We start from the raw sequence: 26,382 nt of genomic DNA, 5'->3' as shown, positions 1-26,382 counted from the left end.
GCAACTCAAAGAGTTTTTATACTCAAATGAGCTTCTCTCAACATTACAGTCGGGTTTCAGGAAAAAACACAGTACCATTACTGCTGCTACAAAAGTGATAAATAAGCAGTACTGTGCTGTACTCTTTATTGATTTATCAAAAGCATTTGACAGTGTGGATCACATTGTGTTAAAACAAAGACTTATCAGTTTTGGCCTTTCAGATCATGCAGTCTCCTGGCTCACAAATTACATGAAGAACAGAACCCAATATGTTAGACAGGACGGTTTGTGTTCTGAATTCTTAAATGTACAAAAGGGGGTGCCACAGGGTTCTGTATTAGGACCCCTCCTATTTGTCATGTATATAGATAATATAGATCAAAATGTGTCTCATGCAAATATGCATTTTTATGCCGATGACACAATTATTTACTGCTTTGACCCATCCCCTACCACTGCTGTTAAAAATCTGCAAAAAGCTTTTGATACGGTACAGCACACATTTCTCCAGCTAAAATTAATGGTTAATGCAGACAAAACCAAATTAATGCTGTTCTCAAACTCTAGAAAAACACCACAGGGTTTCCTTACAGTTTCCACTCTAGAAGGAAATGAAATTTAGTTGGTTCACGTGTACAAATATCTGGGAATCTCAATTCATGATGCACTCTCATTCAAGCCAGCCCCGCATTGAAAATTTTGTTAGGAAACAAAAATTGAAACTGGGTTTTTTATTTCGAAACAAGTGTTGTTTTTCATTTGGGATTAAAAAACGACTTGTCACAGCAACTTTCTTATCCATTTTAGATTATGGAGACCTTTTATATATGAATGCAACAGCTCAATGTTTGAGTAAGATTGATTCCGTGTATCACGCCGCTTTGAGGTTTGTGACAAACTGCAAGGCCTCGACTCATCATTGTGAACTGTACTCTCGAGTGGGATGGTCTTCTCTGTCCACCAGGAGGTTCACACACTAGTGCATTTTTATTTACAAATCTCTTCTTGGACTTTTAACTTCCTACATTTGCAGCCTGATCAAGCTGAGGACTGTGGAATCATACGGACTGCGCTCAAATGACCATCTATCGCTCGCCATTCCATTTGCTCGTACAGAACTGGGGAAAAAGGCTTGTGTCTTTTCTGCCCCCTCCACATGGAACACTCTACAGAAAAGATGGAAATTAAAAGAACTCATTCCTCTGAATATTTTTAAATCCAAGCTGAGATTTGAGGAGAAAGTCACTTTTAACTGTACCTGTTTTACATGAGTTCTAATTTTTATTTGTTTTTAATGTTGACATTTTTATTGTAAATGTAATTTATTGTTTCCCCCCTAGCCAGGACTCCCTCGAAAAAGAGATTCTTAATCTCAATGGGACAATTCCTGGGTAAATAAAGGTTAAATAAAAAATAAATAAAACCTGCAGATCCTATGTATGCAGTCATTGCACACTCTCAGTAAGTAGCCATCATACTAACATCTCGAGCGCTACATAAAGGGCACAACGTAGGACAGCATCACCTGTATGTCATAAATGTGGGTAACTTACATTATCTTTACAAATACTTCACAATATGCACAACGATGGTACGTTCCATTTTTATGATGTCCCTTAAGGTGGCTGTTCAAGCGTCAAGGCAACTGCAAGACACACCAGTGCTCCCCTTAAGATGTGGTCACTCCTCTCTATGACCCCCTCCGGGCCAGACAACCCTAAAATCTGCAGGATAGAGTGAGCACCTGTACAGGTGCATGTGACTAAGGCATATAATGAATAAGGGTTTAGGCCGTGTTAATCCACAGTTAAGTTTGTGTTCCAATGCTGTCAATTTTTCCCTTGTTTCTTTCAATAATTGCACAGCACTGTACTATCAACAATCAGGCATGTTAGAAGATGCTGAAGTAAAGGAAACCAATTAAGGATGGTGGGAAACGAGGGGAGGGGGAAACAGAGAGGGAACTGCCTTTAAGACAGTGGATCGCTCTTGTCACACAGAGATGCTGCAGCCTGGAGTAGGACCGCTTCTCTGCCACATCATCTCTGCCCATTGTCTTCCAGGTAATCACTCCATTCCGAAGGCTTATCCTCTGTGCTGAGAACAGGAAAGAGATGGAGGACTGGATCAGTTCACTCAAGTCTGTCCAGTCCAGAGAGCATTACGAGGTAAGAGTCACTTTTCAAATCCAAACGATGGATGTGTGGGACTTCTTCTGCCTGCCTGCCTGCTTTGCATGTGTGTGTATTGAGACAGAAAATAGGGATGAGTGTGGGGGGTAGAAAGAAAGTGTAAGTGGAGCTAAGGGGAATCCACTGCTAGTCGGGATGCCGTCAGCACTACAATCACTCAGATTGTTTTACATAAACTGAAAGATGCAGGAGGTCTCTGCACTAATGCACAGAGACACAACTGCATCACATGTAGTGTTGATTATGTTATTTATCTAATAAGGCAAAATTGGACAGACTGTCACTGATTTTTGCGAAAGTCTCAGTGTTTTTTTATTGAGCAGAGAACACACATATCCTCTCTTGGTTCAAACTACACATCTGTCAGCACACATCTTACTCAAAAAATCAGCCAGACAGCACAGGGACTGACTCCAGATTCAGCTTTGCATAATAAAAATGTTACATCGCACACACTGTCCTGCTGAGATGGAAGCTCAGGGTTTGGACTTGACGCAACAGCTTGAAAACATTCTGGCAAAAGAGGCAGAAACCAGAGTCTTAATGGGTCTGTTTTGAGACAGAACTCTTATATAAGACTCTACCCCCCTCCTCCTCCCTACACTGCAGTGCAGCAACCACTCTAAAGCACTGGCTACATACATATACTGTGTGCGTGATCAAAGACACCTCATAGGGATTTAGTCTTGTATGCTGTGTGGTGTGATCTTCACAGAACTCTATTTAAGAAGCATTTAATTTAAGATGTGAGAGGAGCACTGACAGCACACACACAGTGCCTAGTAAAGGCAATTAAATCCACAGTGTGCAGCACCCAAGTCTACACAAGACTCCCACATCCCAAATATTCCAAAACAGTGCAGGATTTCCATCATGAGATGGAGCCTCAGTCTTCAACCTGAGGCTCCGGAACTGCAGACTGCTGTTCTGTCCCTCCAATGTGGCTCTTAACCTTTAAAAAATGTTAGGGAAGTTAAGCAAATATTCTAATCTATACTGCACAACAGTGTCTAGTTGTTTCTCAGAGGTAAATTATAGAATTAAATTTATTTATTTTTTATCTGGACTCTAATGTACATCTATGTTGACATGTTTATTTTTTAAAGTAAAAGGAGCAAAAGAATGATGTTGGATCAAAGTTATAATGATGAAAAATTCTAAGTTTGAATTTCTTGCATTTTTAATTCCTCTGCTGCAGTTGGAGGATCTTATTTGACACACAGGATGTACTTTTTTTTTAAAGGAACTTCTGCTGTAAAGAAGATAATGTTTTTCTTTATCAGAAAAATATTTCTAATAATATTTAGTAATTCAATAAAGCCATTTTTTTAAAGCTACATTTATAAATAAATGGCTTAATGGCCAAAAAAAACAGATAAATTGTATTTTTCTAATTGATGAAGAGCAACGTTGCAGCTCTCGCTGGGTTTGGTCGGTAACAAACTGGACTACATGGCTCTTTTAGTGTTAAAGGATGCAGAACACTGGTACCGGGTGTACCTTACCTTTGCTCAATAGTGGCTGGGAAGGCAGCCCTGTGACCTGGACCAGGACAATTCTAGTTAGGAAATGGATGGATAGAGTCGGCCAGGTGATAGAAAAGCTCGTGTTCTGTGCTCAAATGCTTCTGAAACTATTGCTAGTAAACAAAAAGCAAATCTTTCAAATAATAAATTACCCACTCCAATGAAAATAAGGTTTTTGGTGTTTTTAACATGTTCTTGTGGCATTTTTCTGATGATTGAGGACATATTTAAAGGAAATTAAGCTCATAGTTGCATTTCTGTGAATTTTTTTATTCAAATCGTTGTGAATCTGGAGCAGTCAAAAATTTGATGCACCGCTAGTGTTGGGCTGGGGGTGTGAGGAGTAAGCTAGTGGGAGGACATGTAAACAGAGAACACATGGAAGTTTCAGCATGGAAGGGAAGGGGGGCGGGGTTTGGCCACAACTCAGTGGCGATTTTCTAATAAACTCCTACTGCTCTGCAGAAACTATGGCTATGTCCGAATTCCCACCCTACTCCCTAACTACAAAAAAACAACATAGTGCTGGACTATGTAGTGCCCGGATTTTAAAAGAAATTTGGACACCATGCGCACTACTTTTTATTTCTTTTAACGGCGAGTATGAGGCAATCGATTTCACGAAGTTAAAATCTAATTGACATGAGCATTTTGTGACGAAACTTTATAAATCCACTGTTTTTGAAGATGAAAATGTTGATGGTTTATTAAAAAAATACATTTAAATACATTTTTTGGGCAAAAATCTTTCAGTCGCAATGGATTGTGGTTGATATACGCCAATGTAGTGAACATCACACTGTTACAGACACACTGGTTTTTCGCAGAGACTTCTGGGAAATTTCTAGGGCACTCTATTTTGGAATCGTAGTTTTGGACAGCACTACAAAATGGCGAATACACTATATAGTGCACTATGTAGTAAGCAGCACTATGTAGTAATCTCCATCGGTTTTCGCCTCCTTCCGTCTGCGTATGTTTATTTATTTTTGTGGCCAACATCTCTGCACCCAACTTCAGCTCAGATAACCAACCATTGTGTGCTTTTTTCTGCATTTCCTTACAGAGTTGCAGGTTTTAGGTTCCTCTTTGTCCAGGAAGGACAGCAATGCTGTGTACCTGGAATTTATCAGATTCTTTTTCTTGTTTTTAATCTGTGAAGATGTATTTTCATAGGTCATTGGAAGCTTGCAGACTTTTTGTGCTTTTTCTTGAAATGTTTAACCTATAGTCAGAAAATATCTGCTTTTGGAGAAGGTTAGGGTTTGTAATTTGAGTTGGGGCCGGCTGCTGTGTAAACATGAAAACTCCATCTTTAAACACTGTAGGCCTGCATTTACCGTATTTGTTGCGTTATGTTCTGTGAGTTCTTCATGCAACCTGTTTTTTTGTTTTCACTTCTTCTTTTCCAGACAGCACAGTTTAATGTGGAGCACTTCTCAGGGATGCACAACTGGTACGCCTGCTCCCATGCACGACCCACCTTTTGCAATGTCTGCAAAGATAGCTTATCAGGGGTTACATCACATGGCCTCTCCTGTGAAGGTAAGCCCCTCCCATTCCCTAATAGTTTGACATTTCAGTCAAAAAATCAAAATATATCTTCCAAATTTAAGCCGTATGCACTGACACACAAAAACACACCTTTTCTTCCACACATTTTTAAGGGAACTGTCATATATTTTCTTTGTTGAAGTTGCTAACTCTAAATTTTTGGACTTTAAAATTAAAACATCAAGAGTAAACTGAAAAATGAATGATTAATGAAATTATATGAAACATGATCACTAACTGGGAAAATAGACAATTTTCTGGAGAATAAAGTTTAAATAGTTTGAAAATCTGTTGCTTAAGATTATTTTGGGATGTGCTTTTCACGCAATAGTAGCACTCTCCTTGCGTGCACCCTGACTGTTAGAAATTATGAAATTAGACAAAAGACTGGCGCATGGGAATCCAGGGTTCGCTTCCCAGGGGTGCAATGAACTTAATACAGTCTAAGTCTTTAAGCAAGACTCCTCACTGCCTAGTTATGTAGCCACAGGGGTCTGGGTCTCCCTGTGCCTATACAGGGTTGTGTCAAAAAGGACATATGAAGTAAAAATCTCTGCCAAACCACCTGTGTGAATCAGTGAAAGCTGATACGCTGTGGCAACTCCCGATGAGATGTACCGAAAGGTGAAACCCCAATAAAAAAGAGAGAGTGTAGTTTGTGTGGGTGTCCTATAGCCGTCTTATGGGCACTTACGTATGAGCTCTACACTTGTGCGTGCAGAATTCAAACGTGGTCAGCACGACATTGGTATGTTCCATTTTCACGACATCCCTTAAGGTGGCCGTAAAAGCCTCAAGGGAACGGAAAGACACACCTGTGCTCCTCTAAGGATGAAGTCGTTCCTCTCTACAACTCTCCATGAGCCCAGACAACCCAAAAACCTGCAGCACCCATGCAGATCAACCCCCATATTGGTGCATGTGACTAGGCACTGTGCCTATTAACCATTGTAACTTTACTACCAAACAAAAAACCACTAATAAACACAATTCCTCTGTTTTCCCAACATTTCTCTTACTTGCGCAAGATATAATCTTAGGTCATGAGTATTTTTCCTAAACTTAACAGCAAAAAATATATATATTTACTCTTACTTGTTGGCTCTAAATCTGTACCTTCAAAAGATAACACTTTTAAGATAACACAATTAACTTGACAATTAGGCATGAAAAGACTTTTAAAAAAAGTTACATTTTTCAGTTGAAGACATTTCAACTCTTATCCTTTCTCAGCATTTAAATGTCCTAAAGTTTGGTTCTGCAGGGGTACGGGCTACACAGGATTTCTTTCAGTTATAGAGCCTTTTTCTAGGGTTAAAATCCCACACATCTTGTTTTTGTGTTTTTCAGTTTGCAAGTTCAAAGCACATAAACGCTGTGCAGTCAGAGCCACTAATAACTGCAAATGGACCACCCTGGCTTCCATAGGGAAGGATATCATTGAAGATGAGGACGGGGTAGGTTATTTAATTTAAATTCCATTTAATGATATTATCTTTGAAATAGAATCGAGTTTTTACTTCTATACAAATACTTTTTGCACAAACCATTTGATCATATTTGTTTTTAGTGGATTGTATGTTTTTCTTTTAGAAGCTGGATTTATGCAAACAAGCCGTTTTAGTAATAAATAGAAGTAATAAATGAATGAAATATATTGCAGTGTGGTGATACAGATGCATGTTTACTTAAATATTTTTCTTTTTTGACAGCGTTTTGAAAAATTTAAGAATTAATTTTGGTATAATTTTCGCTTTAAACTCTCACTTCTGGTGAGATAATCAGAATGCCAGTAGCATGTGATGACACCTGTGTGCCTGTGCTGGATGAATCTGCAGGTTGCTATGCCTCATCAGTGGTTGGAAGGCAATCTGCCTGTCAGTGCCAAATGTGCTGTGTGTGAAAAGACCTGTGGCAGCGTCCTCAAGCTGCAGGACTGGCGCTGTCTCTGGTGCAAAGCAATGGTAATGCATTTGACGTGCATGATTGGAATCTAAATGTCTAGTATGGTTTGACAGAAACCCAGGTGGAGAAGGGTTTTGTTTGGGCAGGAACATCTGAGTGAACAGCTCTAACAACAGACACAAGTTGTTGTTTTTTATTATTATCTTGAAGTACACATTGTTATAAAATGTGAATAGTTTTCCTCAATAGATTCTGAATTCCATGTTATTATTACAGGAAAGGACACCATTTTGTACTGATCCTATCAAAAGAAATAACATTTCAATCGTAACATTTTGCATCAAATATACTAACTGTAACCTGTCATTCTAAGTAGTATTTGACCATATGCTGGTTATATTTTACTTTTTTGTCTTTCTAGAAAACAGGAAGTAAAACATGCAAGTTTTAAATGAAGCTGTTAATCAAATGAAATTGGAAAAAATCATAATTTACATTATTTCACTTTTTGGTCCTCCTTGTTTCCCATTCACACAGTATGTTTCGCTGTTTGCCTGCTGCTCCCTGCTCTTCATATCCAGTTTCACTCTTTCAAGTTGTCAGTTCGTAGTTGGTCTCCTGCATGTTCCAGGAATTCAAATCCACGTCAGATCTCCTCTGTTTTGGCCATGTCTCTTCCCTCGACCACACCTCTACCTCTGGCTCTGACTTTTTAATGGGCTATTCTTCCCAGATATGGATCACCGATTTTTTCACGGTGGATTGTTTCCCTTCCTGGAAAAATAACCACAAACACAAAGAACTTTACAGATTTTACACCAAGAAACCCTCCATACCTACATTTGGACTACAGATTCTTCTTCTCTCCTGACTCAGCCACTCACTCTCGCCGCCTCTTGGACACACGGGTACTAAGAGACATGATCAAGTTGCCTCTCTGCTTACTCTGAACCTGATCAACTGCTTACTTTCCTTCCCTGACACCAGTGGTCAGCCACACTTGTGTTACACCAAATTTTTCTCCACAAGATCATCAGTTCGATTGATATCTCTCCAATTAACTCTTCCCTGTGCTCACTGGAAATCCTCACCTCGTCTCCTTTATCCTCAGTGGATGGGGACTTCTGCTGTGTGTCCATGTCAACCTCAACCAAGCTTTTGATTAAATATTTAACCTAACCCTCCTGAAGACCTGTCGAAGGTAGTCGGGACAAGCTCTGACTCTGGAGGAGGATGGATGGATGGATGGATGGATGGATGGATGGATGGATGGATGGATGGATGGATGGATGGATGGATGGATGGATGGATGGATGGATGGATGGATGGATGGATGGATGGATGGATGGATGAGCCTCTCCAGGTTTTCCATGTTGCTCTTCACTGCAGATCATTTCATAGTGTTGTGGAGACATTTCAATCTACAATTCTGTCAGTAATGCTGGATGGCTTTGTTTCGTGAATCTCTTTTTGATCATTGCCCTGCCACAGCTGCGCTACTTTAATTAGGCAGAATCGAGGCCTACCATTTGTTCTGGGGCTGCAGACACACTAAATACAGACTCTTGAACGCACGTATGGCCCATAGTGTTTACACTGGACAAACTGGGAAGGACTTCTTCTTTTTCTTCCAGCTACAGTTGGAAGAGGCTTGGTGTGAAATGTCAGAAACGGGCAAATCTCATGAATCTTGCTCAAGGCCTTTTCTTTCACAGCTCTATTCCGATACATGAACGTCTTGGTGTCATAAAATTCCAGAATTATAAACCGTAATTATTAATTTCTCCTCCATGATCAACTTTCAAACAGTTGGCACTTCTAACTGTCACACAAAACATGCCTAGCTATGCGTGAACACGAGAGTTTTGAACGCGGAAGCTTGAAACAAGCATTAACACAGACTTTTCATTGGAAGTGGTCGCTTGAATGCAAGTTGCTGAGGGTAATGTAAACGTAGCATAGGAGTTTGATTTTGTGCATTTTGGTTCTGCGGATTTCATGTGTGTTTTAGCTCAAGGCCAAAAACAGATGGATGTTCTCCCCTTGAGGAGTCCTTCGGAGATTGAATCTACCTGTTTGCTACATGAAGCAACAAAACCATCACCTAACCATCACACCACTACTACTATATTTGACGATTAATAGGATTTGTTTTGTCCAAAATGCTGTTTCTTTTTAGCCAGATGTAATTAGACACACGCCTTCTTAAGAGTTCAGCCTTTTCCTTGTCAGTCCACAGAGTGATTTGACAAAAGTTATTGGGATAATGAAGCTTTTCTGGCTAAACTCATATGATCCTTTTTGCTCAGAGGCGGTTTTGGTGTTGGACCTCTGCCACACAGCTCTTATTCGAGTACTCTTCTTCATGGTAGTCATAAACCCTGACTTTAATTGAATCAAGTTGTGCCTATTTGTTTGTTGTGGTTGTTTGTGACCCCTTCAATGAGTTGTTTCAATACTCTAGGAAAATTGTTGGTCAAGTAGCTAGAAAGGTGAACACTTTTCCATCATTTGGTAAATTGGTAGAATTTGGCTGAAGCTGAAATAATCTAAATCTGTAGTGGAGATGTTTTAGTTCCAGGTATCGGATGGCGGTGAGCCATCCGAGTAGAGCTTTTTTGATATGTTAAGTAACAGGACAACCTGCATAGCTGTGGTTCTGCTTTCAGCGTAAACCTCAAGTTGATGATTTGCTTCATGACTCCAGACAGTTTAGTTACAGCAGAAATAGACCAATGACATCCCATAATTACTTATTTTAAAATGTACACCCTACAGCTGGATCCAATCTTAAGTTAAAACTTTCAGAAGGCATAATTCCAAGTCTAATGCCTGTTTTAGTTTTCCTCTGTCATTTTTTAGGTGCAGGTAAACATGTGTTGAAAACAGCAATAGGAAGGCCATTAAAATGTATCTACTTTAGTGAATTGAGGATGTACAACCCAGACAGATTCAGGAAGTTAAAAGTTTGAATGAAAGCTTGGATGTAGTGGAGCAGTGCATGCTGCAGCAGCTGTGAAATGTAGGGTTTTCTCAGCGACTGGAGACTGAAAAGAAATGGAAGATTAGAAGAACTGAGTAAGGAGAATTAACCTCTACAGGCCTGAACTTGGACAGAAACAAATTAAATTTGACTGGCTGGCAGAATACACCAGAAAGTGAGTAGAATAGGTCATTTATTTAGAGTAGAGAAGGAGCAATGATAAATGAATCGTACCTATGCTTGACAAAACTTAGGAGTTGGATATAAACAGAGCCAGAAGCAAAGACTTAGTTTGGTCAGAAACAAGGTTGAAAAACATGAGAATTTGACTTGATACTTGGCTGGAATGTTCAAAGGACCTTCTATGAACTCGTAACAGTGAAGACACAGATGGAGCTTGACACACGTGAAAAACATCAGCTGGATTAGTGGACAGGAAACAAGATGGACCAAAAAAAAAAGAGTCTTGACATCTACTGCACTGAAAATAAGAAATATCTGCAGTGGAATATTCCTCACAATTTGAAAATAAAATAAAAAACTGTTCACATTTACCATTTCTCGCCTAAATTCAAGTCTTATATGTATTAATCATAAGTGCAACTCATGTTCAAGCCCCCATCTCTGTATCTGCACTTTAACTATTCATTGAGCCCATTTAATGCAATGAATGTACCTACTGCTTCCAATCTGAATTGATAAAGAAGCATTTAGGGTTGTCTTTAATTAAAATATTGTGTAATGTGAATTTAAAGCTCTTTTGCTTAATCTTAGATCTAATGGAAACCATATTAATTGTTGCATTTATATCAATAAAGCCTTAGAGATGGAAAATAATATATCAAGTATTTCACATGACTAATTTTTTCCCTTTGTTTCTTCAAGGTACACACAGCTTGCATGGACGTGTACCCTCGCAAGTGTCCTCTAGGTCAATGCAAAGTTTCTATCATTCCCCCAACGGCTCTTAACAGCATAGATTCAGACGGTAGGCAACACACACATCACACTGTAATACATGACTTTGGGTTAAAAAGACTTGAGACAAGTTGTTTGAGAAATGACTCAACTACCCAAGAAGTTGGGAAAAAGTTTTTGAATCTGCATTGACAGCAAAATGTAAATGGTGTATACTTATATAGCACTTCACTACCTTCCTTAAAGGCAGGCCTGAAGCACCTTAGAGTCACAGTCCCATCCATCCATGAACACACACATTCACACACTTCACTGCCAAACACTGGTGCCAACATGCTACCACCAATGTCAATATCTTTCCCAAGGACACTTTGACTAAAAAGCTCCCAAGGTGGGAATTGAACCTGCAAATTTCTAATCAAAGGTTGACCACTGTACCATTGACAACTTAAAGAAGGATGATTTTAAGCACCAGCAGTTGCAGTTCAAAATAAAAGCAGGAAAGTTAGTAACCTCTTTTATCTTTAGCTCAACAGATTAATGTAAAGAATACGCACATTTTTACACACTACTGAACATCCAGACATGTTACTGTGATAGCAACATAATGGGATTATATTGTTTTTACACCAAATTCAAGAATACAGTTATAGAGAATAAATTCTTGCTTTTACAACTTTATATATCTTTGTGAACAATATGGCTCAATGTCATAATATACTGTAAGTAGAGCTGTGACGGTGTGGGATTTTTGATCACCGCGTCGATGAACCAGCAGGGGGCGCAGTGTTGTGTTTAACACCCCCCACACACACACACAAACATACACACACACAAAATTGTTCCCAAACAAAACATGTAGTGATAGTCATGGAAATCTAACTGTGCACATTCGTGTTTGGTGTTACAGAGTGAAGGAGAACAGTAATAAACCCCCCACCCCCCAACACAAAATCCTCCGGCGGGCAGCCGTGTTGCCCACTCAAGAACACACGCAGCTTGTAATGGAAATGAATACAATGGAAAGGAATAATTAGTACGCAGTAAATTTTTCGTATTTCCTCGCAATACAGAAACCTCAGTTATAGAATAAGGATGTGTGTGTGCTTCTAAAACCGCATGCATGTGTGTAAGTAGAGTGAGCCACGTGCCGCATGCAGCTCTAAGAGGAAGTGAGAGGCGCTGCGCAGGGAGTGAAGGAGAACATTAATAAAAGGTTTCCCCCAGAAACCCTTGAAGTCTGAACACAGGACTAGCAGAAAAAGTAAATTATCAGCAAAGATGAATGTGTTTAATGTGTTTATTATAGTTCCAATCATGCACCACATGCTGAACTTTCAAAAAAAAAAAAAAAACTTAAATAAAAAAGTGCGGTGATGCGGTTATCGTCACACCCCTAACTGTAAGTTACAGTCAGGACCATAAATATTAGGACAGAATTTTGTTTCTGTACACTACCACAGTGAATTTTAAATAAAACAACTCAGATGCCATTGAAGTGCAGACTTTCAGATTTTATTCCATGGGTTGAACAAAAAGATTGCAAAAAATGGGAAAAACGAAAGCATTTTTTAAACACAATCCCTTCATTTCATGGGCTGGTAAGTAAATGGACAATTGAAATAACTGACAACAAAATGGTTATTACTAATATTTGGTTGAAAACCCTTCGTTAGCAATGACAGCCTGAAGTCTTGAACTCATGGACATCACCAGATGCTGGGTTTTCTCCTTCTTAATGCTCTGCCAGGCCTTTACTGCAGCGGCTTTCTGTTGCTGTTTGTTTATGGGCCTTTCTGTCTGAAGTTTAGTCTTCAACAAGTGAAATGCTGCTCAATTGGGTTAAGATCAGGTGACTGACTTGGCCATTCAAGAATATTCCACTTATTTGCTTTAACAAACTCCTGAGTTGCTTTGGCTTTATGTTTTGGGTCGTTTTCCATCTGTATTATGAAACGCCGCCCAATCAGTTTGGCTGCATTCAGTTGGATCTGCGCAGACAGTATGTCTCTGAACACCATCCATCCATCCATCTATCTTCCTCCGCTTATCCGGGACCGGGTCGCGGGGGCAGCAGTCTAAGCAGAGATGTCTAGACTTCCCTCGCCCCAGCCACTTCCTCCAGCTCCTGTGGGGGAACCCCGAGGCGTTCCCAGGCCAGCCGAGAGACGAAGTCTCTCCAGCGTGTCCTGGGTCTTCCCCGGGGCCTCCGCCCAGTGGGACATGCCCGGAACACCTCTCCAGGGAGGCGTCCAGGAGGCATCCGGACTAGATGCCCGAGCCACCTTAACTGGCTCCTTTCAATGTGGAGGAGAAGCGGTTCTACTCCGAGCTCTCCGCGGGTGGCCGAGCTTCTCACCCTATCTCTAAGGGAGCACCCAGCCACCCTACGGAGGAAGCTCATTTCAGCCGCTTGTATTCTCTGAACACCTCAGAATTCATTGGGCTGCTTCTGTCCTGTGTCACATCATCAATAAACACTAGTGTCCCAGTGCCACTAGCAGCCATGCACGCCCAGGCTATCACACTGCCTCCACAGTGTTTTACTGATGATGTAGTGTGCTTTGGATCATGAGCTTCTTCATACTTTTCTCTTGCCATCATTCTGGTAGAGGTTGATTTTGGTTTCATCTGTCCAAAGAAGGTTTTTCCAGAACTGTGCTGGCTTTTTTAGATTCTTTTTAGCAAAGTGCAATCTAGCCTTCCTATTCTTGAGGCTTATGAGTGGCTTGCATCTTGCAGTGTACCCTCTGTATCTACTTTCATGCAGTCTTCTTTTTATGATAGACTTAGATATTGATACGCCTACCTCCTGGAGAGTGTTGTTCACTTGGTTGGCTGTTGTGAACGGGTTCCTCTTCACCATGGAAATGATTCTGAGATCATCCACCACTGTTGTCTTCCGTGGACGTCCAGGTCTTTTTGCGTTGCTGAGTTCACCAGTGCTTTCTTTCTTTCTCAGGATGTACCACACTGTTGATTTATCCACTCCTATTACTGCAGCAATTTCTTGCATGTTTTTTTTCTGTTTTCTCAGCTTAATAATGGCTCCTTTCACCTGCATAGAGAGCTCCTTTGACTGCATGTTGTCTGTTCACAGCAAAATCTTCTAAATGAAGCACAAATAATCAGCTCCAGGCCTTTTATCTGCTTCACTCATAATGACAGAACAAGGGAATTGCCCACACCTGCTCATGCAATAGCATGGAAGTCAATTGTCCAATTACTTACCAGCCCATGAAATGAGGGGATTGTGTTTAAAAAATGCTTTCGTTTTTCACATTTTTATGTAATCTTTTTGCTCAAGCAATGGAATAAAAGCTGAAAGTCTGCACTTCTATGGCATCTGAGTTGTTTTATTTAAAATTCACTGTGGTAATGTACAAAAACAAAATGAGGGAGAACGTGTCTCTGTCCAAATATTTATGGTCCTGACTGTAACTATATAAGTAAAACCCAGTTACTTTCATATAATTAGAAATCAACCAGGAAAAAATGTACTTAGCATACCTATTTATATAAAAACTGCTGTGTAGCTGGGTTATATATTCTTTGTTGAAGCACAGTAAAACATACATTAGACATGTCTAATTTATTGGTTCAATATTCAATTTGGGATTTTATTTTAATAAATCAGTTACCAGGTGAGGGGTGTACTTTTTCAAAGACCATGATCTCTTACTGCAGATGAATGTTTGTATGCAGGTCTAGTACCTATGTCATCATTCATCCTAAGATTCCTGGAAAAGTACTCAAGAAAGAAATTGCTCTGTTTTTATACAGGTAATTAACAGACAGTAATCTATGGAATTAGAATGAAACTATTAATAATGTCTGGGTGACGTGCACACTCTCAATTACAGAGCTGTAGTTTTGTGCATAGGATTTAGTAGAATAAATAGCAGAATAAGGATTGTGCACGAAAAAGAAAAACCAACCCTGCAAAAGAAAAGGATATGTTTTCAGGGCTTCATTTTAAAATCTTTAAAACCCCTTTGTGTTTACTTATATCCACAGCTGCAGTGTGACATTAAATATTATATGAAAAAGGTTTTTAAAAAATCTAGATGGAGTGCTCTTAAATAGAATGTAATTCATAAAAGCCATAGGATCGGTATTGTATCTACAAAAACTTGTCAAACATATAAAGACCTAAATATAAAGAAATGGCAAGCAGAGATGGGTAGATGACTTATCCTTAAAGACCTCCATTAAAAATTGTGTTTTTGGTCATTTTAACATGTTCTTCCCATTTTTCTCATGATGGAGGACATATATAGAAAAAAATAAGATTAGAAATGCATTGGAGTATTTCTTTATTCAAATTGTGGTGAATAAGGAGCAGATAAAAAAATGAAAAAGCATGCAGCTGTACAATGTAGAAGCTATAAGCCACAAGCTCCCTGCTCCGCTCCATTTTTACGCCTTCTTTTGCAGACAAATAGATCCATGTACATCTTTGTTTTCCTCTTCTGAGCTCACATCTAGCTCTAAATTGTATGGCTGGATAGTTCCAATATTGTTCATCAATTTTGTTGCACCCCTCATGTTAGATTGGGGGTGTGAGGGGCTGTAAGCTAGCTAGAGGGAGTGTAAACAAAGGGATGATGGGATATCAGCGGAGATTTACTGTCACGCCAACAGTCTCGCCCACAACAAAGAGGCAACTTTCTGATGAACTGTCACTCCCCAGAAACTATGTCCTCTAAAATGACAGTTTTTTTTTTTATTTTGGCTAAAAATCATAATTAAAAGACCACTAGGAACACTTTTTACCCCTTAATGACTGAAATTTTACAGCCCCTGGTGGGATAGTGGGAGATCTGCTTTGAACACTGTCTTTTTATACTCTAAAAGCGTAACTAACTTCTTTTTAAATACCAAAAAGCAAGACCAACGGCCGGCACATCATGTGAAAATGTTGCTTAAAAGGGTAACAAGGTTTTAAACATCCAGCGGTTCTCTGTGTTGTCTCCATGTTGTGTTTGGTAATTGAAAACTTTCACTGATATTTCCGTGTGTTCTTAGGTTTCTGGAAAGCCACCTGTCCTCCATCATGTGCCAGTCCTCTTCTGGTCTTTGTTAACTCCAAAAGTGGTGACAACCAGGGGGTAAAATTCCTTCGCCGCTTCAAGCAGCTCCTTAACCCAGCTCAAGTCTTTGACCTGGTTAATGGTGGGCCACACCTGGGGTAATGAATCTGATCAGAACTCCAATAGTCTACGTGCTGATTATTGGTCTGCGGCAGGGCTGCCCAATCCCAGTCCTTGTGGGGGTCCAGTTGTTTTCCATTTATCCTTGATCTACCTGCTGCTGATTACTTTGACCAGCCACGTTTTTGCCATTAAAAAGCTGCAAGAGAAAAGATATTGGACATCAACCCTCACAACCTGGAGTTGGGCACCTCTGATCCATAGTGTATAAAGTCGAAACACCTCACTGTTAAGACACTGCATGTCTACATTTTAAAGAAACTTTTAAAACATTTAAAATGATTTCTTTCGCAGACTGCGATTGTTTCAGAAGTTTGACAACTTCCGTATTCTGGTGTGTGGAGGTGACGGCAGCGTGGGATGGGTCCTCTCAGAGATTGACAAATTAAATCTACACAAACAGGTAGAGCTTAGTATTGGATTACAGATTTCTTTGCCTACTTTTCTGATCACTAGTCGTCAGAAACAAAAAATCTTCCCCTCGCTTACTTCCAACTTCTTCCTTTAACCTTTCAGTGCCAGCTGGGAGTGTTACCCCTGGGAACAGGCAATGATCTGGCACGAGTTTTAGGCTGGGGTCCGTCATGTGATGATGACACCCAGCTACCCCAGATCCTGGAAAAGCTAGAGAGGGCCAGCACCAAGATGCTGGACCGCTGGAGTATCATGACTTATGAGATCAAGATCCCACCCAAACACCACTGCCCCACCATGCCTGAGGGAGCCGACGGCTGCCAGGTACTCACAGGAGTCATCAGATCCCCTTTAGCAAACACAATCCAACTCATGAGGGCTTCTAGACAGGTAGAAGTGGTCGGAAGTGAGAAGCTTGACAGCATGCAGAGAATTTACTCACAACAAATATCTTATCTTCTCTGTTCTTTTTCTAAGATTTTGTGTTTTTTTTCCCGTAGTTTCACATATCAGCTTATGAAGATTCAGTAGCTGCTCTTCTCACAAAGATCCTCAACTCACAACGGCACTCCGTGGCCATCTCATCTGCCAAGTAAGTTTTCTTGACATGGCAACCCTGACCAAAAACCAGAAACTAGACAGAAAATAACCAATTTCTGTGGAGAGATGCTGAATGGCGTCCACTTACGATGCGCTTTTCCACCATCCAAGTTGCTTTACAGCCCCATTACCATTCATCCAGGGTCCCCCCACATCTTTTTATGCTGTAGAAGTTTACAATTGTAGAGATAATCATTAGACCCTTTTACTGTAAAAGCTCACTTGTTAGTAAATGCAGACCACATGGGCTCATTAAAGCCTTAAAACATTCAAATGTATTTTTAAAAATTGCAATAAATTGGGTTTTAATCATAAGACAGATTTAAATATTATCTCCTATGCTTTTATCAATAAACACAACGAGTTGGAATCATATAGCGTGTCTTCATACAATACTGGCGTAAGAGGGAAAGTCCATTCTTGCTGTTTGTCAAAGTGAATGCAAACCTACATTTCTAGAAGCCGCTTTCATTTTAAACCAGCTGGTGTTTTAATTACTGTGAATGTCTTGTTTTTCCCATGACTATTAACATGTAGTCACAAGTCTAACTTTTAATAGGGTTAAAGCCAGGTTAACAAATGCTTGATATCTGCATTGCCAGGTTCTCCCAGTAGCAACTATTAATATATGAATATCTTTGGAATTATGTTTCATAAACAGATCTATTGTGTGATAAACACAATATCACAGTTGCAGACAAAAAACAATTGGCATTATTGTCATAAAGATTTTCTAAAATTGTGTAAAAAGTGTACACTTTTAGTAAACCTCAATGAACACCGCTGAACAGTACTTTTGGAAAAAGGGGTTTCCTACAACACAAAGGCTCAACACCAGAGGAGTAGCAACCGCACACAGTGGTAATGGATGGAGACCACCTTGAACTTGTTAAGTTTAGACAGGACTAGGCTCCACTGCCTGCACTGCACTACTACATTGGAGCTTCTGCAACACATCAGAGCATTTGAGTCAATACAACAAGGCAACACCAGCTTCTGTCAATCAGAAAAGTCAGCAGAAGCTCTAAATCCTGGGTCCCACCAAACAGGAAGTGGAACAGACAAGAACAGATTCTGCCCAAAAAGGACACCATTCCAAAGCCATACCAAATAGAAACCGTTCTAACTATAGTTGTCATACAATAGGAACAAATAAATTGGGCATTTGAAAATGTAATACTTGTATTGTTTGAGTGGCTGGAGACTTTAGTGGCTACAGAGAATAACTCAGACTGACTATTCCAGTCTGAGTTATTCCTCAGACTTACCTATTCCTTAGGTAGCGCCAGCAATTTCCTTAACACAGAAGCAGGCCGGTAGCAACAGCCTAGAGACGATCCATTAAAAAAAAACAAGTCACTCGTCTGCAGAGCAACAATCTGAAACAGGAATCACAAAAAAAGTCAAAAAAAGCCATTGGTCCTCACAAAAACACTGTAAATCCTAATTTCTCTTGATAAAATAATAATTCACATTTTCAGGGTTAGAGGCGCACAGGTTTTCCTGGCATAGAGCAGTGTAAAAGCAGGAGTTTGTAGAGACAACAGTAGAGGTGTGTGTAAACCTGCAGGTCACCAGATGCAGACTCCAGGCTCTACCTGAAGTTCATTCCACAGAACTACATACAATCCAGTTTAATTCAGTTCAACTTAAATCATACTGTAATCTCATAGAAATGCTTAATAGAATTGAACTCAATCCTTTTTTCAGTCTCCTTCAATTCACTTTTTGCTTCAGTCTGATTAAATTTGCACAGTTCAGACTGACACCTTTTTTTAGCTTACTACATTTTTGAAATTCTAATTCAATCCAGTTATCACGGCTGATGGCATTTTTACTGTTTGTGAAGGGAATGTTTGAATGTGGTGTGTAAAATGAAGCAAACAAAACTGAGGATTTTTGTGGAAAAGTGGAAAAAATGTAAAATAAAAATTTACTTTTTTTTTTTTTTAGGATTTTGTGTGAAACAGTGAAAGAGATGGTTACCAAAGTGGGCAAAGCTTATGAGGAAAGGGCGGAAAATACGGATGACTGTGACTCGATGTCAGTCAAAGTAAGTCTGAAAATTCCTTCATGTATGTTTAAAGACCAAACTTGTATTTCATTATTGAGAGTGCTGCTGTTACTGTGTGTCCCTGTGTTTCCTGCCAGTGTGCCATCCTGAATGAGAAGCTGGAGTCTCTCCTGCAGACTCTGGACTCCGACTCAAAGCCTCTGTCCCTGCCATCCCTCGCCACTCCTCCTATTGTCGAGGAGGAACAGGATGAAGAGGAGGAGGCCAGTGAGGAGAGCTTTACTGAGCTAAAGGAAAAGCTGGAGGAGGAGGAGACGGAGAAGGGAGGTGACCATAGAGAACCCCCACTTCAGCTCTATAAAAGCAGGGAGCAACTGATGCTGAGGGCCAACAGTTTGAAGAAAGCTGTCCGGCAGATCATTGAGCAAGCTGTCAGAGGTATATCGGGAAAAGAAACTCATCTAAATGCAGAAAATATGTTGAAGAATGTAAAAAAAAAGAAATATGCAAAGAATGTGACATTTATTCATGCAGAAAGTAAAGTCATCTGTCTCCCATCACCCTTTCCTGCTTTAGTGGTGGATGAGCAGAATGCCCTCACAGAGGATACAGAGCTGCCATCTCCCCTAGAGTTTCAAAAGGACAGCGAGGAGGAGAACAGAGACAGCGAGAAAGAGGAGGACACCAAGGAGCTGGAAGCAGTGTCATGTGAGTTTCTGTTGCCACGCCCACTTCTCCTCTGATGCAGTGTTTACATGGCCTAACATTGCTTATTGTAAAAGTTTATAAAGAACTGTTAAGTCTATTAATACTTTTTTCCCCCCAAATTTCTATCATTTTAATCAACGTTCGTAGAAGTTCCTTTTATTTTTTTCTTCTTTTCTTTCTTCTTCAGCATCGTAGTAAATCTGTTTTAGTAACAACATTTTGGTTGTTGCTTGCTGAGTTATTATTGTCTAATTGAGGAAAACAGCTTTATTAACCCTTAGTGGTCTGGGGCTTTTCTAAGTTTTCTTGTAGTTCTTTTACTTTGAGCATACATAACTCCATTACTATCCTTTTTACTTTGGCTCGCAGTTAAAGTTAAATTTTAAGTCTAGTTTATAGAGCCTTGCATGGACGAACTCCTGCTTACATTGATGATCTTTTAATCCCCTATTCTTTAGCTCTGAGGTCTTCAAACCAAAAGCTTTGACAAATCTCCCCAAAATATATTACCAGGGGAGGCCTTGCCCGTTGCTCCTTGTCTTCAGAATGACCTCCCTTTGTCGGATCAACTCTGTTGAGTGTTTTAAAAGTCAGGCCAAGACGTTTTTATTTGAATAGAAATTTGGTATAGAGTTAATCATTTACTTACTTTACTTTACAATTTTGCTTTACCTTGGAAACATGTTTCGTGGGAAAATGTTTGATAACCACACTTTTAGCTTCCAATCCCAGCTTCTTTTTTCCCAAAGATCTTTTTAGATCATTAATTCCACATGAACCTGAAACTGTACCAAAATAAATCTGAATTCTCAGTAGTAAATGTCATTTTGTTACTACAAAACTTGAGATCAAACTTCAAAAGTATAAAGATTAAAACAAAGGATGAATCCAAAAACAAAGTAAAGATGAGCCCAAAACTGTGTGTAAAATGTATTTAAAGGATTGTATTTTCAAAGGATTACCAAAAGCATTTTTTAAAGGATAAGTGGCATCACAATTATATACCATAACTGTTTATCTTTTCAAAGATAACAACCATTTTGAAACCTTTTGAATAAAATATATTTTAAAGGCAGATCAGTGTCATTGGGAACATCATTGTAAATGAATGATGTGATTGGCAAACACACCTGGGAGTTTAGAGACCACTAAGGGTTAAATGTATTACACCTCTAATGGCATTATTTTAAAAGCCATCACATTAAAAATATGTCTGTGTTTATCTGACCTGAGGATTTTTCTATGTACTTCTAGCTGCCAGGAGTCCCTGCTCTCCAACAGAAAGAAGGGTAAACTGCAGTACCCAGTCCTACAGCTCTTTCACCATCACTCCCTTCACCACCAGTAAGGAGAATCTTCCCGTGCTTAACACGCGGATTATCTGCCCAGGTAATCACAAACCTGTACTCGAGTAAAGCCTTGCTGTCTTCAAAAAGCAAATATTCTGCATTGCTGCTCAGGATTTTATACAAATCCATTTTGTGTGTTCAGGCTTGAGAGCAGGGCTGGCTGCCTCTATTGCTGGCAGCTCCATCATTAGCAAGATGCTGCTGGCTAACATTGACCCCTTTGGTGCAACATCCTTCATCGACCCTGACCTTGACGCTCTGTAAGAACTGCTCTTCATTTACTGGACCTTTGTCTTTGTCAGAAAAACCATCTATATTTTCTAAAAAATATGAAATCAACTTTAAATTCTCTCATTATCCTGGATAGGATTGTTTTGAATTGGAATCAAATTGCTTTTGGAACTAAATGCCCATAAATCCTGAGCAAATAAAACGTGGTTTTGATGAAAAGCAGTAGTTAAGATATTATAAAGTGGTTTAAATCTTCTACTGACACATACAATGAATGTTTTTGCATCATTTTATCTTTTGCAGTGTCTCTGAGCTTAAAACAGTTCTTTTTGTCTTCACTCTGCACATTTAATGAGATGTGCACTATTTGGAAGAGGTGGTAGGAGGGAAGGTAGACCAACCCTCCTTGTGACGCAAACCTTGAATGATCGCTTGTAATCGGATAATTTGATTTTAGAAAAAGTAGACAATTTATTTTTGGATGGAACATGCATCTAACTTTGCAACTTCAAGCTGCAGGAATTTTAATTCAAGAGACTCAAAAATAGTTTAATATTTCTCCTTGTGAAATTTCTTGCCTCTTTTTTCATGTCGTCTGACTCCTTTATATTATCCTTAAAACACTTTTGTTGTTTGTCAGTTTTTAACTGTGTAAAGACTTCATTTATCTGCAGATTTAAATTACCGGTATTTTCTTTCTTTTATCTTGAGTTTGATTGTTTCTGAGTCTAGGAAGTTGAGTAAAATATTTCAAAAACCTAAATGCAAAAAATGATAAACCAGCACCTCTATTGTTGTTAGTCAACAAAAAAAATTGTCCCTAACCACACATGGTATTAGCTGGTTTTGTAGCAGATTGTTGTTGAGTGCATGTGAGCACCATGGAAATGCTAAATAAGCAAAACGATATGAGTTAGTAAGCATAGATCCTCATTTTGAGGAGAGAATAGGTTTTTATTTGTTCATAAAGTCCCACTCCGATTATCTTTTGATCTATTATAAAGTGTTCCCAGCTGTCTTTTACTAACGATTATTTTTAGCTGAAGTAAAAGAACCTGTGTTGTTTTCTAGGACATAGTTTCTGCAGAGCTGAAGTAGTTTATTAGAAATTCACCTCTGAGTTGTGGGCGGGACTGTGGTTAAGAGCTTGGAGCAGGGAGCTTGTGGCCCTCCCAGCATATTTTCCAAGTAACAAATACAATCTTTTTCAAACTACATGTTTTTTGTCTGCTGCTGATTCACAACAATTTGAATAAAGAAATGCGGAGAAATTTTCTTTCTATATGTCTGCTATTACCAGGAAAATTCCACAAGAGCATGTTAAAAACAAAAAAAAAACACGATTTTCATCAGAGTGGATCTTTCATAAGTTTTCCTTACCAAAAAAATATGCTTTCCAGACTCAGGATTCACACCCAGATTTCTCTCAAAATTTCATAAACCTGTCAACAGTTTTGCATCTTTGGCTGTTTCTCCATGCAGAGAAGGCTACATGGAGAAGTGTGTCATGAACAACTACTTTGGCATTGGCCTGGATGCAAAGATCTCATTGGAGTTCAACAACAAACGTGAAGAGCATCCAGAAAAATGCAGGTGAGGCCCAGTTTTCTTGGTGTCTATTTTTTCAGGGTATTTTTACACTGAGCTGTGAAAAGAACACAAATTTTCACCTAGTGTAGAATAATCTGAAAGGTCTATGTTTTTCACACATCTTGCTCTTTTTTTTTACAGGAGTCGAACCAAAAACATGATGTGGTATGGTGTTTTGGGCACAAAGGAGCTTCTACAAAGAACATATAAGAATCTGGAACAGAAGGTCCAGCTAGAGGTAAAAATAAATAAACGAAACAAAATAAAGTGTCAAATAACACACTGCCGCAAGAAAAATGTCAACTGAACCTATCTATATATTGCGACCACTCTTCTTCATTATCTAGTCCTTTTTGTAAATGTCATGGCATCATTACATGTGTAGTGGATAAGAGTGGATAACAGAAAAACGGCTAGAAGGAACTATATTAATCTTTATAGCTGTCCCAATATTCTTAACGATTATTATAAAAATCAATTTTATTTCTTTGGCGCCTTTCTCTGAACCCAAGGTCACAGTACAAAATTTAGGGACACAGTTAAAACACAGTAGCAGTAAAATTATAGTTAACAATATACAGTTATATAATAGGCTGGAGCATTGAAGTTAGCACAGTGTATGCAAGTCAGAAAAGGTGGGTTTCTAGCTTGTTAATGAATTTAGGGAGTAAAAGTATCGGAGGGCAGGGGGAAGGGAGTTTCAGAGCTGGGGGGCAGAGCGGATGAATGATCTGCTCCCCCATAAACGAGGAGAGCAGTGGGGAACAGGTGGGTGTAGCAACATGAACAAAGTCTGATAGGTTAGGAAGGGGAGGATGATTTATAGATTTCAAGATCATGACAAGTATTTCTATAATAGACTGTAACTGCATGTAAGTGTGTAACGTCAGATTTGTGTGTACATAATACTTGGTTTGTAACTTGTAACGATACATTTTGTGCGTAAATTTGTGTGTATTTAAGTTACAAATCAAGAATAACGCACACACAGATCTAATGAGTCAATTTATTTTGTACATAATCTGTTGTGTAATGCGGACCCAATGGAGCTGCAGTACAACAGGTGTGATGTGTTGGATGGACGGTGTTTGTGTTATAATATAGGCGGCTGAGTTTTGAACCAGTTGAACTCTGCAAACTGTATTTTTTTTCTTTTCCAAACTTTAATTGTTTTAAGAATCATAATCAGAAACTTTTATTGTCATATGTACAGCTTTTACACTGACATACGCAATTACATTCCAGTACAACCTGAACAAACTTTATGCAGAAATTGTACAAAATCTCCATCAAATCGCAGATACCAGTTGAAATAAAGGTACTTTTGCACAATCTTTTTTTAATTTAATAAAAGAGCTGAAAAAACAAAACAAAAACAAACAATAAAACAGAACAAACAAGAAAAGGAGACACACAAAACTGCACCAACCCTCTCTAATAAAGCTTTAGAAAAATAATAGGTTTCAACAATTGTAACTTAACACATGCCCAGATTTCTCAGAAGAGTAGATCAAAATTAGCAAAAAGTAAACATATCCATGAGATAAAATCAGACAAAAGGGGGCCCCCAGAACAAGTGATTTAGTCTGGAAAAGAATAGAATTGTATCGTTGCTGTACTGTTTGGAATAATGGACGCCACCTTTGTTCAAATTTATAAAAGGAACCATTAAATGTCATTCTTATCTTTGCCAACTTGAGGGTGTACAGAAAATCCTTGAGCCACTGCGAAGATGATGGGGAGTGTGGTGATTTCCACTCTAACAAAATTACTCTCCTTGCAAGAAGAGGCAAGAGGCAAAAAAAAAAAAAAAAAAAAAAAAAAAGAAGAGGCATAAAGGCGAGGGAGTCCCTTTGAGATTTTGATAGGGAAGGTGGCCCTGTAGAAATCCCAGATAACGCACTCAGAGGGTTTGGGCTCACGTTCCTGTCAATAACGCGTGATATCACTGAAAAAACTTCAGTACAATAGCCCAGGAGTTTGGGGCAAAGCCAGAACGTATGAATAAGGTTTCCTGGACATTGGTGGCATCTATCGCATGCTGGAGAATTATTAGGGAACATTTTAGATAAACGGAATTTTGTAAAATAAACAAGATGGACTAGTTTGCACTGCATAAGATCGTGTCTTGCGCATATTGAAGACTTGTGTACTCTCATCAGAATCTGAGACCAAACATTGTCAGAGAGAGTTTCACCTACGTCATCTTCCCAAAGAGCCCTTATAGTATCCAGAGTTTTTGACCGGATAGCTGATATTTGACTGTAAATGAGTGAAATGGACCCTTACAAAGTAGAAGAAGGCAAAAGCAAAGAATCTATGGTCGAGGTTTCAGATAAATAAGGAAATGAAGGGAAAGTACTATTAACAAAACTGCAAGCTTATAAATATCTGAAAAAACTTTGCTTTGAGTGAAAATCTTTCTGATAATTCTCCTCTGGGAATCCCAGTACCAACCGAACCCCTGGAGTTCGGTTGGTACTTAAGAAGAATTCAATCTGCCCAGAGACAAAACTGACACAATTTTATTTGGCCAATAAACGAACATTAAGCCACCATGGTGGACGTTTTTAGTCTAGGGTGCTAAATTTTATGTCCATTAAAAGGGGGGGCATGATCAGACAAAACAATAGCATCATACCTGTCACGGCGTGAGGGGGGAGGCTCGAGAGCCGGTAGGACCCAGATGCAGAGGCGGAGGCACGAGGATCAGGGACTAGAGGGTTTAATACAAAACAAAAGACGCTGCAGAGCAGGATGACACAACCAAAAACAAAAACTCACTGTGGCGTGGCATGAAACAAGGAACATGGCATGAAGACGTGAACACCGAGACAAAGGCTAATGGACCAGCACAGGAGGAAGGCAGAGACAAGACTTAAATACAGACAGGGCAGACAAGATACAGGTGAAAACGATCAGGGCAGATGGGGACCAAAGGAAGTAAAACTCAAGAATTATGACAAGACAGGAAACCTTTCAAAATAAAACAGGAAACAGAACCAAACAAGACAGAACAAGAACTAAAACGAAAAACAAGACACAACAAAAACTCAAACCATGACAATACCTACACCTAGATATTGCAAACTGTATTAGAATTGCAGTAATCCTGGCAGGAGGTGATGAGGCTGTGGACTAGGAAGGTATGGAAGAAGGATTTAGGGAAGTACGAAAACAGTGGAAGATGTGAAGAAGAAGGT

General features: G+C 39.3%; 1 protein-coding gene across 11 annotated transcripts in view; it reads left to right on the top strand.

Annotated features, from left to right (window-relative positions):
* The window catches only part of dgkh (diacylglycerol kinase, eta), a 95,486-nt gene that overhangs the window by 51,649 nt on the left and 17,455 nt on the right, over nucleotides 1–26,382 (top strand). For all 11 annotated transcript variants that reach the window (XM_078939815.1, XM_078939812.1, XM_078939811.1 and 8 more), the window contains 16 exons: nucleotides 2,046–2,150; nucleotides 5,113–5,245; nucleotides 6,605–6,711; nucleotides 7,093–7,218; nucleotides 11,028–11,130; nucleotides 16,089–16,251; nucleotides 16,568–16,676; nucleotides 16,790–17,011; nucleotides 17,188–17,279; nucleotides 19,241–19,340; nucleotides 19,439–19,739; nucleotides 19,878–20,009; nucleotides 21,264–21,398; nucleotides 21,501–21,618; nucleotides 23,072–23,182; nucleotides 23,321–23,417. In XM_078939815.1, the coding sequence (XP_078795941.1) occupies nucleotides 2,046–2,150; nucleotides 5,113–5,245; nucleotides 6,605–6,711; nucleotides 7,093–7,218; nucleotides 11,028–11,130; nucleotides 16,089–16,251; nucleotides 16,568–16,676; nucleotides 16,790–17,011; nucleotides 17,188–17,279; nucleotides 19,241–19,340; nucleotides 19,439–19,739; nucleotides 19,878–20,009; nucleotides 21,264–21,398; nucleotides 21,501–21,618; nucleotides 23,072–23,182; nucleotides 23,321–23,417 (2,154 nt within the window). The remainder of the gene's footprint in view (nucleotides 1–2,045; nucleotides 2,151–5,112; nucleotides 5,246–6,604; nucleotides 6,712–7,092; nucleotides 7,219–11,027; nucleotides 11,131–16,088; nucleotides 16,252–16,567; nucleotides 16,677–16,789; nucleotides 17,012–17,187; nucleotides 17,280–19,240; nucleotides 19,341–19,438; nucleotides 19,740–19,877; nucleotides 20,010–21,263; nucleotides 21,399–21,500; nucleotides 21,619–23,071; nucleotides 23,183–23,320; nucleotides 23,418–26,382) is intronic.

The sequence above is a fragment of the Oryzias latipes genome, chromosome 21, assembly GCF_053564925.1.
Source record: "Oryzias latipes strain Hd-rR chromosome 21, Olatipes_Hd-rR_3.1".
Classification (NCBI taxonomy): domain Eukaryota; kingdom Metazoa; phylum Chordata; class Actinopteri; order Beloniformes; family Adrianichthyidae; genus Oryzias; species Oryzias latipes.
The sequence above is the reverse complement of the archived record's forward strand: the minus strand, read 5'-3'. Positions and strand labels throughout refer to the sequence as shown.